Source organism: Neolamprologus multifasciatus, chromosome 20 (genome assembly GCF_963576455.1).
Source record: "Neolamprologus multifasciatus chromosome 20, fNeoMul1.2, whole genome shotgun sequence".
NCBI classification, from domain to species: domain Eukaryota; kingdom Metazoa; phylum Chordata; class Actinopteri; order Cichliformes; family Cichlidae; genus Neolamprologus; species Neolamprologus multifasciatus.
The window spans coordinates 21,086,297-21,101,728 of NC_140458.1; the positions used below are offsets into that span (position 1 = coordinate 21,086,297).

The following is a 15,432-nucleotide window of genomic DNA, read 5'->3' on the forward strand; positions in this document are numbered from 1 at the left end:
GTTTTTTAATTCATAATATGTACTCCAGCAATCCAATAATTTTCCCCACCTGTCTCAGGTCGCCTCCACTTAGGGAGATCCACTTAATGAGGTAAGAAACAACATCATCAGCTGCAGTTTCCCAGCGCACCGTGATGTCACTATCTGAGAAATTAGTTACCCTAAGGTCTGAAGGAGGAGGCACCTTCACTAGAAGAAAAGAATAATGTGTATGTAAATAAAAAAAAGAGAGAGAGAGCTACATTATGACATTTCTCATTATTAATCAATAACATTTACAGTACTGTGCAAAAGCCTTGAGCCACATGCTGAAGTATTTCTTTGGACATTATCTGTTTTTTCACTCCTTTTTAGTCCAGTTTTTGTACCTGACCATTTTCTGAGGAATGCTTTGTTTTGTTTTGTTTGTGGAACCACTCAGCACTGACCTACCAATCATTCAAGAATTTAAAAGCATCTAATGCAATTGATGAACCAATACGGTGTCTGCACATAACAGAACACTTGGGAAAGAACCAATTTAAAATCTTTAAGCACTTTGTTACTAGCAGCCTATAACAAAAACACACCATTTATTCCCATATCCTCAGTTCAATCTATGGAAAAAGAACAAAGATAGCACCAACTTTAAAGGCATAAATTAGTATTGTTGCATCAACAAGTTTATACCCAAAAAACTATTAATAAAAAAGACAACATGAAGTCAGTTTGATATAACAAATGTAGCCTAAGGTGATGCCTTCATGCCAAAAACAAATATTTTGTCTCACGTGTGGTGACGTTACTGGTGAGTGCTGCAGACAGGCCTTGTGCGTAGTGAGACTGAACAGAAACGAGGTATCTGGAAAGAGAGGAAAGGTTCTGCACCAGCACTGAGGCCACTCCTGTCACTTCCACCTGGAAGGATATTTAATATATATCAATGACTGACATGGCTGAGGCAGCATTTCATTTATCAAACATTTTGAACTGTTAATGCAGTAAATGGGACAGAGTACAGAAGCTACACTTTACTTTATTAACTTTACTAAACCATTAACTATCAGAGAGAAACTGCATGACTGCAAACATGACTCACTTGTCATATCAGCCTATTTGGAGCACAACACTGTGGAGGTGGTAAATTACAAGTGGTAATTTAGTACTTGGCAACAAGATGTCAGACCTCCAATAAAGCACAATTCTTTGCACAATATTCAAGAAAACTGTCCCCACTAAAGGTGGAAACATCTTTCATCACTTGAGGCACAACCACACCATAGAGTACAACTAGGTTAAACAAATGACTCCACTGAGCATCACTAGTTAGACTCCATATGGCAGGAAGAGCACACTTTTACTGATGAGTTACTGATGGTAGTAAAAGTGAGCTTTTAGAAACTGGTTAAAAAACTTGAACCAAGATACAACATGCCATTTTATTAGGTGCTAATGAAATTGAAATTGTGTAGTCTCCTGAAGAGTTACAAGGTTACGTTAGCTATCCTTTAAGACTGGCTTGTTTGGGAAGGTACCTGCTTGACATCACTGCCGTGGTTGGTGCTGTAGGTGATTCTATGGCCGGGGACATCCCCAGCCCCGGGCACCCAGCTCACCTTCATCATACTGTGGGTGACCATCGGGAACTGAACACTCAGTGGTGTTGGGAGGGGGACTGCAAAGTAAGAAACGAGAGCAGAAGAACTTTGAAAGTGCACTCAAGTGTACTGAAGTAACTTTGGAAAGGTACAGTTACCAATGTCTATATTACAGAAGACTGATCTTTGACCATTTTAGCAGAGGAAATAATGGTAGAGTGCAGAACGGTGGAGAAGGAGAAACGTTAAAATAGGAAATCATAAAGACACAGTGTAAGTGAAAGTGAAAAATCCAGTCTTAAGACTGTTTAGATAATGTCTCACATGTGGTGGTAACAGCAGTGACAGGGTCGCTGGGTTCCTCCTCATAAAGCGCATAAAGAGTGACAGAGTAGTCTGTGGCTGGCAGTAATCCTGCCAGCTCCACCACAGTTTGTTCTGCACCAAATTTCTCCTGCAAATACAGAAACAACATCATTCATCCATCTCATTACTGAGCGCAGTGCTTTGTACTGGGACTGTGCTGTGTTGGGATTGTATCTGCCAACATTAGTGTAAGGCTGAACACTGATGTTGTGATGTGGTAATAGGCCACTAGCAGTCAGTAGTCTAAAATGACGGTGAGTAATTGAAGATGAGTGTTTAGGAACAATAAGCTGCAATTACAAGGTATTACTTTTTTCTGTATCATTAACCAGCAGCAAAATATAGTCAACACATTCTGTCATCACCTCCTTGGCATCATCAGGCTCTCCGTGGCTGAGTGCTGAGTACAGGATCAAGTACTGTGTTGCGCCGGGTGCAGCACCCCAACTCACTTGCAACGTGCTGTAAGATGAAGGAGTCACTTTCAAGTTGGCAGGCATGGCCAGTGGCACTAAGTAAGAGGAAAAAAGACATGTCTTTGTAGTATACACACTTTTTAGTACTTTGTTTGCTGAGTACACATGGTGTGTAAAGTAACAGTGACAGCAACCAAACTTCCATGGGTGTAGCTTTAACTTTAACTCCTTTAAATAATGAATCACATGTGTAACTGTACTATTAGAACCTCACTATGATGCTTGTAGCATATGTATGTTTTTTCCTAGATGTGTTATTCAATCTGGATGAAATTTACTATATAAACTGTCCAGGGTACCAGTATTATTAATATCTATGTAGCTTTAGGGAATTCTTTTTATAATATTCCAAAGCTGTTTTTGCCAACTCACTATATAAGTGATATAATGAAAATAACATTTGACTGTTCCTTGTTATCAGCAGAATATAATTTAAGGGAATTCTGCTGACTACAGCAACTTCATACTTACTGATACTGTAGCACCTATGACAAAATTACCACATTTCATAAAGGATGGAGCTGGAATTACTCTACATTTGTGCTAACTTTCTATACCTATCAATCTTTAGCACCTTTAACAGTGATGCTAGTCTTACATGTTGTGACAGTCCCTCTGAGCGCTAAGCCTACGTTGTCCTCATACACGGGAAAGATAGAGACGTGGTACAGAGTTTGAGAGGAGAGGCCTTCCAGCAGCACAACAGATTCTGAGCCAGGTAACACCACCTGGAAACAAAGCACTGCTTAGACTAATATTCTGAAAACATATCATACATAAAACTTAACATACATATCATGATCGATCCGACAACTAAACCCAAAGAATATGTAGCAGCACTGGATAGTATTTGCTGTTCCTCTAAACAAGGATCTTATTGTTGCTGGACAGACATAGCACATGTTACATGTTCTACACATTCTGGGGTTTTTATACCTTATGAATCATCTAGGAATATACATCTATACATGTAGGAATTTTGTGTAATAGCAGTGAAGTTCATTTCTGGACCTGGAAATTGTAAAATCTTCACATTGACAGTTGAGATTTGTTTACATAACCATCCTTGTGCTTTAAACCCATATGGCAACAGCGCCTGTGAATCAAGCAGCAGCCTCTGTGGCTAGAAAGTGAAAGTGAATGCTCCAACCCCAGAACTGAAGTCCAAATAGCAACATGAGACAGGCTTCAAAACAGGGAAAAAAACCTTGTATACCAAAAATGAACAGACCACGATATCATCCACAGCTCAGGAGAGGCCTCGCAAACAGTTAAAACCGCCTTTTTTCGCATTCATCTCTCAGTCAAGTAATGTAGAACTTTAAACCACATTACAATTTAAATCAGTGCGGTAAAAATTCACATTCATAACAGGAAATAAGTCAGAGGCTGAAATGTTTTATGTATCAGACAGTAAACAATGCTTTTTAATAAGGAGTTAATAGGATACTTTTAAAGACAGGTGGTTGCTCTTTTGTTATGTTCAACATTTAGCTAGCCCCTACCAGCATTAACATTTATGCCTCAGCTCAACCTTCTCAACCAGATATGATCACATCCATATTAAAACAATCACAGAGATACCAATAGCGAAAATGCTAAACTTGATGTAGAGTGGTGCCTAACCCCATTTTTATTTACAGCATGTGAAAAGAGGCAAGATGCTAACCTCCTGTGGACTCTGACTCTCAGCACTGTGGTACACAACTCTGTACTGTTGGACCGGCTTCACAGGATTGGTCCAGTGAAGCTTCACCTCTCTGGAACCAAGTTCTGAAAACCGGAGATCAGTAGGACTGGGGTAGGAGAGGGCCGGATCTGCTGTGGAACCAGGCTCCATTCCTGGACACACAGAAACACAGAGCATTAAATCTCCAGGAAACATCAGATGCCATTAAAAACAACTCAGTTTTAGGCAGGAAAACACAGATAGCTACAAAGATGGGTGGCATACGCTTTGTGATGCCGCGCTCCTCTATCCTCCCGCACAATATGTGGACCAGGCGTGCCACCAGCTTGCTGAGCAGAGGGAAGTCATTAACATTGTAGACATTCAGATCCACTGGCTCCGAGGCCACTTGTCTCAACTCCGCTTCATCAGCATTCTTTACACCTGAATAACAAGTTGTGCGATAGTTTAACCAGCTAAGGACATAACATGTTAAAATAAGTAGTGGAACCCCCTCTGAATCTAGTCTAAAGGCTAAATTGAAAAAAAAGGAAATCACTTGACCTGCTCTACTTGCCCATCTTACCGACAGCGATGATTTCAATGCCTGCATTTTTCAGCCGGTTGGCTGCAGCAATGGCATCATCCTGAGATTTCCCATCAGTCAACAACACCAGAAAAAACGGAGTGTCAGATCTTGCACCCGCACTGGACCTCATGTTCTCCTCCATGACGTGGAGTAGTGCCTGACCTGGAGACATGGTTAGACACTGACAAATGCACGGTACACATGCAGTATCAAACAGCATCAGCTGAGTGTGTACCTGTAAATGTGTTTCCTCCCTTATATCTGAAGTTCCTCACTGCCTCCAACAGCTGCTCTTTAGAGGTGAAGTTGTTAAGGTGCCATTCTGTGCGTGGGTCTCCACTGTACTGTGTCAGTCCTAAGACAAAGATTCTAAATTATACATGATTTTATCATCTATGTTAGTTCAGAACAGACAGAATAAAAAAGACCGTCAAGTTCTTCTCTGAGTGATCCATTTCAATATGTCTGTGCTTTAATTGTCCTCAATTGTCCTCATAAACAACAAAAGGTTGTTTATGATGCTGGTTTTACAGCATTTTTTATGGAAATAATGGGTGTAAACAGTGTTGTTGCACCTTATATGAAGGCAGCTCAATATGATAAAGTATTGCAAACATCAGGGGATGATGACATGAAACCTTGGCATGGTAAGTAAAAGTCGATATTTTAATAACTTAAAACTTAATAACTGCACAAATGGGAACAATCCAAATATTGATTTGACTTGTCTCTGTTTGAGCCCTGTGATAGCCTAGCAGCCTGTTCACAGTGTCTCTCACCCTATCACAACAGGACTTATTCAAGATGTTTATTGTCATGTACACCGCAAAACACAAATGGTTACGCAGAGCAATGAAATTCTTACTTTGCGGGTTCCCTTCACACGACTAACAGAAAGTATCTGTATTATATCTGTGACCTTGACTTTATTAACAGGTGAAGAAGATGAATGGATAGATGGATATTTTGTTTATATAAAACATGGTAGAACTTATTTTATCTAAACAAATAAACACATGTAACATTAGTTGGGTGATTTCTGGACCAAAAAATTGAATTCATAAATGTTCACAAAGGATGAAAATAAACTAGTAATATGACACATAGCAGCCCATACACTAACCACTAACAGGGAGGAGCAGCGAGCCTTGGCTGCCATGTGGGCACATTATATAACCCCGTTCTCCTGGTCAGCCTCTTCCCACATGACGGTCAGATATAAAATATTGCAAACGGACTTTGAGAAATGTAGGATGGAAACTTTATATAGACCATTAATAATAAACAGTTAAATCGTATTCAAGTCACCGTTAGTTAATAGTTTATTACTATTAATAATCTATGAAATATTGACTAATAAGCTTTATAAAATGGTTAATAGCTGATTTGTAAACAATGTAAACAATACCTGGATGGTTACAGTAACATTTCAACATATAACTATAAAACTTTAATAAAGACCGCGCAGTGCAGCAATAAACGTCACATGATGGCTCAATAGCAGTCACTGTAACAGCCATTCATTATTCATGGCTCACATTGTAATATATGCTTAAAATAACTATGTTAAAGGAAACACTATGAACCTAGTCTATGAATTTGTGGTGGGGCGTGGCCTGCGATGCCGTGCAGGGAAGGCGGACGCACCTGCACGGCATCTGCAATCACGCCCCGCCGACTTAAATATTGTAATGGGTGCTGTGTTTGGGGGTTGTTGTTGTGGTGATGATGTTGAGCGGGCAGCGGGAGAGCTGCAGCTCTGGGAGCATTGTGAACAGCAACCGTGAAAGTGCTAATAAAGTATGCTGCAGAGCATGAATTTGCACCCGGGTCTGCCGTGGTCGTTTACAGAATTGTTCTTTGACTTGTTAACTTTTGTGAGCTGTTTGGTTAAGTTTACGTACCAAATCTAATTCATTTAGGAAAACAGATTTGGATTAAATGAGAAAGCTTTAGGCCCATGCTAAAGAATACAAACATTTGTGTGTATTTGTTGCCCTGAGACTGTGAACAGGTTCAGGATCAGGGATCAGTAATGAAACCAATCAAATAACAAAAATAGCTAAAAAATACATCATAAAGTATATAAAATGTTATGTGTGCTGATGACAACAGATTACAATTTGTATCTCTCTTAACTGCAATAGATTACATTTGACTGTGTATAATTTGTATTTTTTACAAAGTATAAACATGAATTATAAAATTATGTAGTAGTAAATTATCTGTGAGCAATAGTGACAGTAGTAAATCTGTGAGTATAACAATAACAATAACCTACAATAACAACCAGAAGGCCAGAAATGGAACGAGCAAAGCAAAAAGAGAAATGATGTCAATACTCCTGCAACAGTGTGAATGATGATGTCAGGACATCTACAGTGTGGCAATACTTCTATTTGAAATCTACTATGACTTTCACAATGTTAGTGATGAGAAATGTTTTCACCACCATACTCCACGCTCTGTTTCTCACCGATCTGAACGTGATTCGGTCCAATGTGGAAAGGTGTCACTAGGCCCTCCAAGAAGTCTCGGACACGTCTGAAGTTAATGCGTCCGATGCTCCAGGAGCCGTCCACCAACAACACGATGTCTGCAGCTGCATCGCTCGCACATTCAAATGGTTTCCTTGAAGACATGCCTTAATAAATAACACAAGAAGCAAAGGATGTAAAGAACACATGTACTTTAAATGAGGAAACAGATGGCACCAAAACTGTTTTTAACGTGAAGGCGTCTAACTATTATGTACATGTGCCGACATGGTGCACAGATGCAGGAGTGAGCTTTCATGCATGTGAACGTCTGCTTCTTTCCTTCGATTATAAAGGAGAGAGGCGAAACAAATGCCCTGTAGCCAAACAGAATGGTCTGTCATTATCGCTTAGCTGTCCCTCCCCCCTGTAAACACTGTCATCACATTTCAAACACTTACTGTTAATTTACAAGAAAAGGAAGCTGGTGGAGGCCAGACATCACTTTAGTTTAAAATGAGTGATCACTGCTATTGTGATTGGAGATTCTGTCAGGTTAATGTAACACTGGAGAGCACTGTTTATCGGTACCTGGCTGGGTGGGAAATGGGCTCTTTCGGGGTTTCTCCTGAGCTGGTTTACCCTGTGTTGTTCCCTGCTCCTCTTTGTTCTCCATCTTGGAACGATCCCGCTCTTTCTTCTTCTTCCTCTTCTCTTTGCCACTTTTCTCAGGGGTCTTATCTGGAAGTTCAGAGGGGGTATCTGTAGCTGGAGGCTCTGGAGAAGAGAGGTAATAGTAACCACTTGGGTGGGGTTACAGTAAGATAAGCCAAAATTGTTTAGGGGACCAGCTGAGGCTGTGCATGACAAAAAATCTGATGACTTTAGATTAGTCTGAGCTCATAAGCATCAAAGGGAAAGTGAGAGAAAACCTTCTTTAGCTGTTAACAAATAAACATTTTCATTTCATGATAAACATTTGATAAAGTCAGAAAAAAGTCCACAGTTTTCCCCAGTAAGTATTTTGACTTGTTTATGAAACTGTGTGGGAGTGAACAGTTGCCAGCAGCCAATGTAGTGCAAAGGAAAACATGTATGACTATGACTCAGATTATCTGAGCTTGTTGGTAGCTCAAGTCAGCTTTGTAAGCATTATCCACAAAAGAGACAAAATGTATGTGTCCTATTTGATCACGCCACTGGCTGTGTCCTTATTCTGCATTGTGTTGTTTTGTGGTAACCCAAAACACTAATATCATCAGCAAAGCACGTAGTATTCAGAGATCTATGATTCAACATGAATAATAACATGTCTCAAACTAACCAATCGTGGCAAGAACATGTTGTGTGCTCTATGTTTTTGTTTTGTGTGGCTTTGTCACTAAGAGCTGTCAGAAAACACCTTAACCCCCCAAAAACCGTTTAAATACAGCCGACGGTTAAAATAACTGCGACCATAATATGCATTGCTTCTGACGGTCAACACCTGTGGATTTAGCATCCATGTTAGCAGGATGCAATGACATTCTGGTTAGCATTAACCCAGGAAAAGTGAGTAGTAATGGTAGCCAAGTTAGGCTCCACCAGTATATTCAAATTAGAATACGTGATCACTTGGATGACTGGATGTTTTATGTTTAACCAGCCATTTTGCTAATATATCACCTTACTTTGTACTATTTTTTCTCGCCCTATAGCCATTCACAGCAACTCATCTCATGCTGTAGACCTGTTTTTTTCTGGACTCACTATTGTTTTAATATAGAGTTATGGTCACAAGCTTATATACACTCATCATGGGCATGAATGTTAATTTGGGGTTAATTTTTCTTCCCATCCTCAATTACTAAAATAATAATTAATCAATTAAATGAATTAACTAATGAATGAATTCATTACTTTAATTACTGAGTGCACAAGGTAGAATTTATTTGGGATTTTCGAGCTTTTTTCAACGTTTTTGACAGTAAAACCTTTTTCTAGAGGGCATTTGAGTTGTCCATATGGGAAGCTACAAATCTCAGTCAATGCTCAAGGTGTCAGTTTTGGAGCAGGGGCCTCTTTTCATAGTTGGCGCCCTCTCTGTACATGGTGTACAGAGCTAGATGAATATCCATGGAACCTAAGTTGCTTCACACACCATTATTTAGGAAACTAATAAAGGATTACACTGGAGCAAGCACAATATTCAATAAACTAGTGGCTGTGATATAGTGGTCACTACTATCCCTTGTGACCATAGCAACCCATTTTATAATATGTTGCCGCTTAAAAAGTTAGCATCAAGGGAAAACTTGAGAGTCTAAAATTGTCTACAATAATATATTCTTTCATATTTAATGATATCTACCACCATAAACTACCTGTAGTACTGGCAGAGGCAGGAGTGGTGGTCGTAGGTTCTGGATACAGAACTGTTGGCACATCCAGCAGAGCCTCTGTTGCATCTTCCAGTTCTCCTGATCCTGACCCACCTGGCAACAACTTCTTCCTGTGCTCTCTGGTGCCACTGCGTATCATCTCCTCCTCCCGCAGAGTCTGCACTAGAAGAGAGAAATGTTGATCATCTGTGTAGTATTGATAATTGGCAACTGCTGTTGTGATTTGGCGCTATATATATAGCCAAGGTGATATATATATATATATATATATATATATATATATATATATATAACATTCAATTGAACTAATTTGTCAGTTTATATGAAGGTCAGTTATATTTCTACTGGCAGAAATGGCTTTTAAAAATTGACTTAGTACACAGAAAACAAAAAAAGAGTAAATCCACAATAGTCCTACAGATAATGTGGCAAGTTTAATATTTAAAGCTCAAACATCAAAACAACAGCCTGCTGAGAAAAACAAGTTTCTATGATTATATAAATGTTAGTATTTGGCATGGTGCCCTAACAACCCTAGTGCAAATAACATAACTAGTGTGTTAGTCATAACATTTTGACATACATTAGAAAAATCTCAAAAGATCTTAAGTGGCTTTTATAACGCATGGGCCTAGAGGTGCACTGGATAATGTGCCTTACTACAGATGAGGAGATTCTAGGTTCAACTCCTAGTTAGCTCTAAAAACCTTTACAAATATCTCTAAAAGAACAACAGTCGCGTTGCCAAAACATGCCCAATCTCATTATTTGCTGTTAGTTTCCAGCACGAGCAAACCACAAAGGAGTTTACATGTTTTCATTGGCAATATGAAAATTAATCTGAATATTATTCCATAAATTCACAAGAACATGATAGTAAAGGAGTAACAACATCCAGGACAGAAACAACCGCGTCATGCTGCAAACACAACATCAGCTTTTTGGCAGCATCTGCACAGAAAACATGCTAACACAAAGATAGCCAAGAACCCAGAGTGAAGATAAAGGTTAGTGTATGTTGATCCCAGCCCAGCAGCCAGACCCCGAACTTCAACAGACTGATGAGCAGTCAACCTGCAGCCTGCACTTCTGCCTGTTCATGCTTCTAAAGTAGAATCACCATGACAATCACTTTGAAGTGTCAGCTGGTTTTCAGCTTTGTTTTGTGCTGTCAGCTTTGCGTTCACACATGAAAGACAGATTGTATGTGTGTCTTCATTAGGATAGGGATTTGTGTTGGTGTTTGGGACTTTAAGGTTTCTATTGTTAATGGTAACTATGTGACAGTGTTTTAGGTCATTTTTAAACGAATTAATAAGTAGTGGAACAAATTACTTTTTTCAGGCAAGTAATCAAGTAAGGTACTGCATTATTTTTAAGAAAAGTAACAAGCAATGTGTAATAGACAAGTTTTTTGAGTAACCACCCACAGTTCTTAACCTTTATGACGTCTATCACTGAAGCGCATACACAGCACTGGTCAATAACACATCCTTGAAAGTTGAGTAAACACACCATTCAGGAATCACCAATAGATCTTGTGTGGATTTTGCAGCACATGCAGTTAGTGGTACAATGGATTACACATGTGACTACAACTCAAACTACTCTAGACTAGACTCATGGTTAAAGGTCAAAGAACCTTTATGAGCCCACTGTAGTCACTTGTGTCTCAGGTTATTCACTGTGCTAAAAGTTGCTTTAATTCATATGCAAACACAAAAGGAGAAAAAACTGTAAGATCTCCAAAAGTCTTTTTAGCATATCTTTGTCTGGAATTAAGGGACAAAAATTCTCAGTTAAACATTTATTATGTTTTCTATGTTATATTGTGAATACAAAATGGGTTATTAAGAGCTGCAAATGAGGATGAAAAGTAAGAATTGCCTTGACACAGTAACAGTACTAAATAAGGGACCCTGAGGGAGTTAAAATAAGATGAAGACACATCAGGAAGGAATTCCCAGACTGCCATCATTCCAACATGGCAGCCGGCGTTACGAATTTCCAAGTTGAGGCATTTTCTGGCCTGCCTGGACACGCTTACCTCGACACAGTAATCTAATACTTCTTCCATCCTTTGCAAGCAGCCAGAGGCTACATGAAAATATAACACAATCACATGAGAGAATCATTTACAACTTTACAATATGTCAACTGTGAAAGGGACTCACAAACTGGGGAGGAAAACAACCCAACGGGCTACAATGCCCGAGTCTAAGCCTCCAAACACAAGTGACCCTTCATTAAAATGAATCCTGCTATTTCTGTCATTAGGAATTAAATTTAATTAAATCTGCTCTCCTCCCTGCAAGCTGCTCCTGCTTAAACAGTGTCACGCAGTGTGGGTGACTGTGTGAGGCTCTTTGGCCCAGAAAGCCATCATCGACTGTAACGTTACCAGTAAGTTTGTGTCAGAAGGCGGATTCACAATCCTGGAGAAACCCCTCAATCCAAGCATGTAATCCAACTGGTAATATTAGTACTCAGCCACTGTGAGTGTGAGGTTATGGGCTTGCATGTGTAAAAAAAATGATCTTCCAAATATTATATAAGATGACAGTTGTCACTCATTTAAACATATATACATGTATACACTCCTCCGTGAATCGCAACCTTATCGTGGTGGAGGGGTTTGTGTGTCCCAGGGATCCCAGGGGCTATGTTGTCTGGGGGCTTTTGCCCCCTGGTAGGGTCTCCCATGGCAAATTGGTCCTGGGTGAGGGACCAGACAAAGAGCGATTCAAAAGACCCTTATGAAAAAAACACCGAGGGAACAGTTTACCCTGCCCGGGATAGGGTTACCGGGGCCCCGCCCTGGAGCCAGGCCCGGGGAGGGTGCCCGAGGGCGAGCATCTGGTGGCCGGGCCTTAGTCCATGGGGCCCGGCCGGGCACAGCCCGAAGAGGAGACATGGGCCCATCCTCCCGCAGGCCCACCACCCGCAGGAGGCGCCATAGGGGTCGGGTGCATTGTGTGCCGGGTGGCGGCCAGGAGCGGAGGCCCTGGCGGACTGACCCCCGGCTGCCAAGACTGGCAATAGGGACATGGAATGTCACCTCTCTGGTGGGGAAGGAGCCTGAGTTAGTGCGTGAGGTTGAGAGGTACCGGCTAGATATAGTCGGGCTCACCTCTACGCACGGCTTGGGCTCTGGAACCAGTCTCCTGGAGAGGGGCTGGACTCTGTCTCAGTCTGGAGTTGCCCCTGGTGGAGAGGCGGCGGGCTGGGGTGGGTATTCTAATATCCCCTCGGCTTGCTGCCGGTACGTTGGGGTTTTTCCCGGTGGACGAGAGGGTTTGTTCCCTGTGCCTTAGGGTCGGGGAACGGGCCCTGACTGTCATCTGCGCTTATGCGCCGAGTGGCAGTTCGGAGTACCCAGCCTTCTTAGAGTCCCTGGGGGGGGGGGGGGGGGGGGGGGGTGCTGGAAGGTGCTCCACCTGGAGACTCTGTTGTCCTGCTGGGAGACTTCAATGCTCATGTGGGTAACGACAGCGAGACCTGGAGGGGCGTGATTGGGAGGAACGGCCTCCCTGATCTGAACCCGAGCGGTGCTTTGTTATTGGACTTCTGTGCTAATCACAGTTTGGCCATAACGAACACCTTGTTCGAACATAAGAGTGTCCATAAGTGCACGTGGCACCAGGACGCTCTAGGCCGTAGGTCGATGATCGATTTTGTAATCGTATCACCAGACCTGCGACCATATGTTCTGGACACTCGGGTAAAGAGAGGGGCTGAGCTGTCAACTGATCACCACCTGGTGGTGAGTTGGATCAGGTGGCGGGGGAGGACGCTGGACAGACCTGGTGCACCTAAACGCGTAGTGAGGGTGTGCTGGGAACGACTAGCAGAGGCCCCAGTCTGCGAGATCTTCAACGCACACCTCCGGCAGAGCTTCAACAGCATTCCGAGGGAGGCGGGGGACATTGAGTCCGAATGGACCATGTTCAGCGCCTCCATTGCCGAAGCTGCTGCATTGAGCTGCGGCCGCAAGGTGGTTGGTGCCTGCCGTGGTGGTAATCCCCGAACCAAATGGTGGACACCAGAGGTGAAGGGAGCCACCAGGCTGAAGAAGGAGTCCTATCGGGCTTGGTTAGCCTGTGGGACTCCGGAGGCAGCCGACAGGTATCGACAGGCCAAGCGGAATGCGGCTCGGGCAGTGGCTGAAGCAAAAACTCGGGTGTGGGAGGAGTTCGGAGAGGCCATGGAAAAAGACTTTCGGACTGCCTCGAAGAGGTTATGGCAAACCGTCAGGCGTCTCAGGAGGGGAAAGCGGTGCTCTACCTGCACTGTGTATAGTGCTGGCGGAGCGCTGCTGACGTCGACTGAGAAAATTGTCAGGCGGTGGAAGGAATACTTCGAGGACCTCCTTAATCCCACTGACGCGTCTTCCGAGGAGGAAGCAGAGTCTGGGGATGAGGGGAATGACCCGCCAATTTCCGGGGGCGAGGTCACTGAGGCAGTTAAACAACTCCTTGGTGGCAGAGCCCCTGGTGTTGATGAGGTCCGCCCCGAGTTCCTGAAGGCTCTGGACGTTGTAGGGCTGTCCTGGTTGACACGCCTCTGCAATGTTGCGTGGAGATCAGGGGCAGTACCCGTGGATTGGCAGACCGGGGTGGTGGTCCCCATCTTTAAGAAGGGGGACCGGAGGGTGTGTTCCAACTACAGGGGGATCACACTCCTCAGCCTCCCCGGGAAAGTCTATGCCAGGGTGCTGGAAAGGAGAGTTCGTCCGCTAGTCGAACCTCTGATGCAGGAGGAACAATGCGGTTTTCGTCCTGGTCGCGGAACACTGGACCAGCTCTTCATCCTCTCGAGGATACTTGAGGGTGCATGGGAGTTTGCCCAACCAGTCTACATGTGTTTTGTGGACTTGGAGAAGGCATTCGACCGTGTCCCTCGGGGTGTCCTGTGGGAGGTGTTGCGGGAGTATGGGGTGTCTGGCCCATTGTTACGGGCCATTCGATCCCTATACAACCGTTGCAAGAGCTTGGTTCGCATTGCCGGCAATAAGTCGGACTCGTTCCCGGTGGGTGATGGGCTCCGCCAGGGCTGCCCTTTGTCACCGGTTCTGTTCATAATTTTTATGGACAGGATTTCTAGGCGCAGCCAAGTGGCGGAGGGCTTTCGCTTTGGTGGCCTCAGGATCTCATCTCTGATTTTTGCGGATGATGTGGTTCTGTTGGCTTCATCGGGTGAGGGCCTCCAGCTCGCACTGGAGCGGTTCGCAGCCGAGTGTGAAGCAGCGGGAATGAGGATCAGCACCTCCAAATCTGAGGCCATGGTTCTCAGCCGGAAAAGGGTGGAGTGCCCACTCCGGGTCGGGGATTAGGTCTTGCCCCAAGTGGAGGAGTTTAAGTATCTCGGGGTCTTGTTCGCGAGTGATGGGAGAAGGGAGCCGGAGATCGACAGACGGATTGGGGCTGCAGCTGCAGTAATGCGGACGCTGCACCGGTCCGTCGTGGTGAAGAGGGAGCTGAGTGTAAAAGCGAAGCTCTCAATTTACCGGTCGATCTACGTCCCTACCCTCACCTATGGCCACGAGCTGTGGGTAGTGACCGAAAGGACGAGATCGCGGATACAAGCGGCGGAAATGAGCTTCCTCCGAAGGGTGGCTGGCATCTCCCTTAGAGATAGGGTAAGAAGTTCGGCCATCCGGGAGGGGCTCAGAGTAGAGCCGCTGCTGCTCCACGTCGAAAGGAGCCAGCTGAGGTGGTTTGGGCATCTGACAAGGATGCCCCCTGGGCGCCTCCTGGGTGAGGTGTTCCAGGCATGTCCCACCGGGAGGAGGCCCCGGGGCAGACCCAGGACACGCTGGAGAGATTATATCTCTCGGCTGGCCTGGGAACGCCTTGGTGTTCCCCCGGATGAGCTGGAAGAGGTGGCTGGGGAGAGGG

At 43.7% G+C, this 15,432-nt stretch overlaps 1 protein-coding gene across 5 annotated transcripts in view; it reads right to left on the reverse strand.

The window, feature by feature from the left end:
* LOC146494890 (collagen alpha-1(XX) chain-like) overlaps window positions 1-15,432 on the reverse strand; it is a 40,714-nt gene that overhangs the window by 16,225 nt on the left and 9,057 nt on the right. For 4 of the 5 annotated variants that reach the window (XM_085145631.1, XM_085145629.1, XM_085145630.1 and 1 more), the window contains 13 exons: window positions 9,518-9,697; window positions 7,746-7,931; window positions 7,154-7,321; window positions 4,913-5,032; window positions 4,675-4,839; window positions 4,374-4,532; window positions 4,089-4,261; window positions 3,018-3,147; window positions 2,309-2,454; window positions 1,902-2,031; window positions 1,515-1,654; window positions 771-897; window positions 50-189 (listed from right to left, as the gene is read on the reverse strand). In XM_085145631.1, coding sequence (XP_085001757.1) covers window positions 50-189; window positions 771-897; window positions 1,515-1,654; window positions 1,902-2,031; window positions 2,309-2,454; window positions 3,018-3,147; window positions 4,089-4,261; window positions 4,374-4,532; window positions 4,675-4,839; window positions 4,913-5,032; window positions 7,154-7,321; window positions 7,746-7,931; window positions 9,518-9,697 — 1,964 coding nt within the window. The remainder of the gene's footprint in view (window positions 1-49; window positions 190-770; window positions 898-1,514; window positions 1,655-1,901; window positions 2,032-2,308; window positions 2,455-3,017; window positions 3,148-4,088; window positions 4,262-4,373; window positions 4,533-4,674; window positions 4,840-4,912; window positions 5,033-7,153; window positions 7,322-7,745; window positions 7,932-9,517; window positions 9,698-15,432) is intronic. The other variant, XM_085145632.1, reaches the window with a different exon arrangement.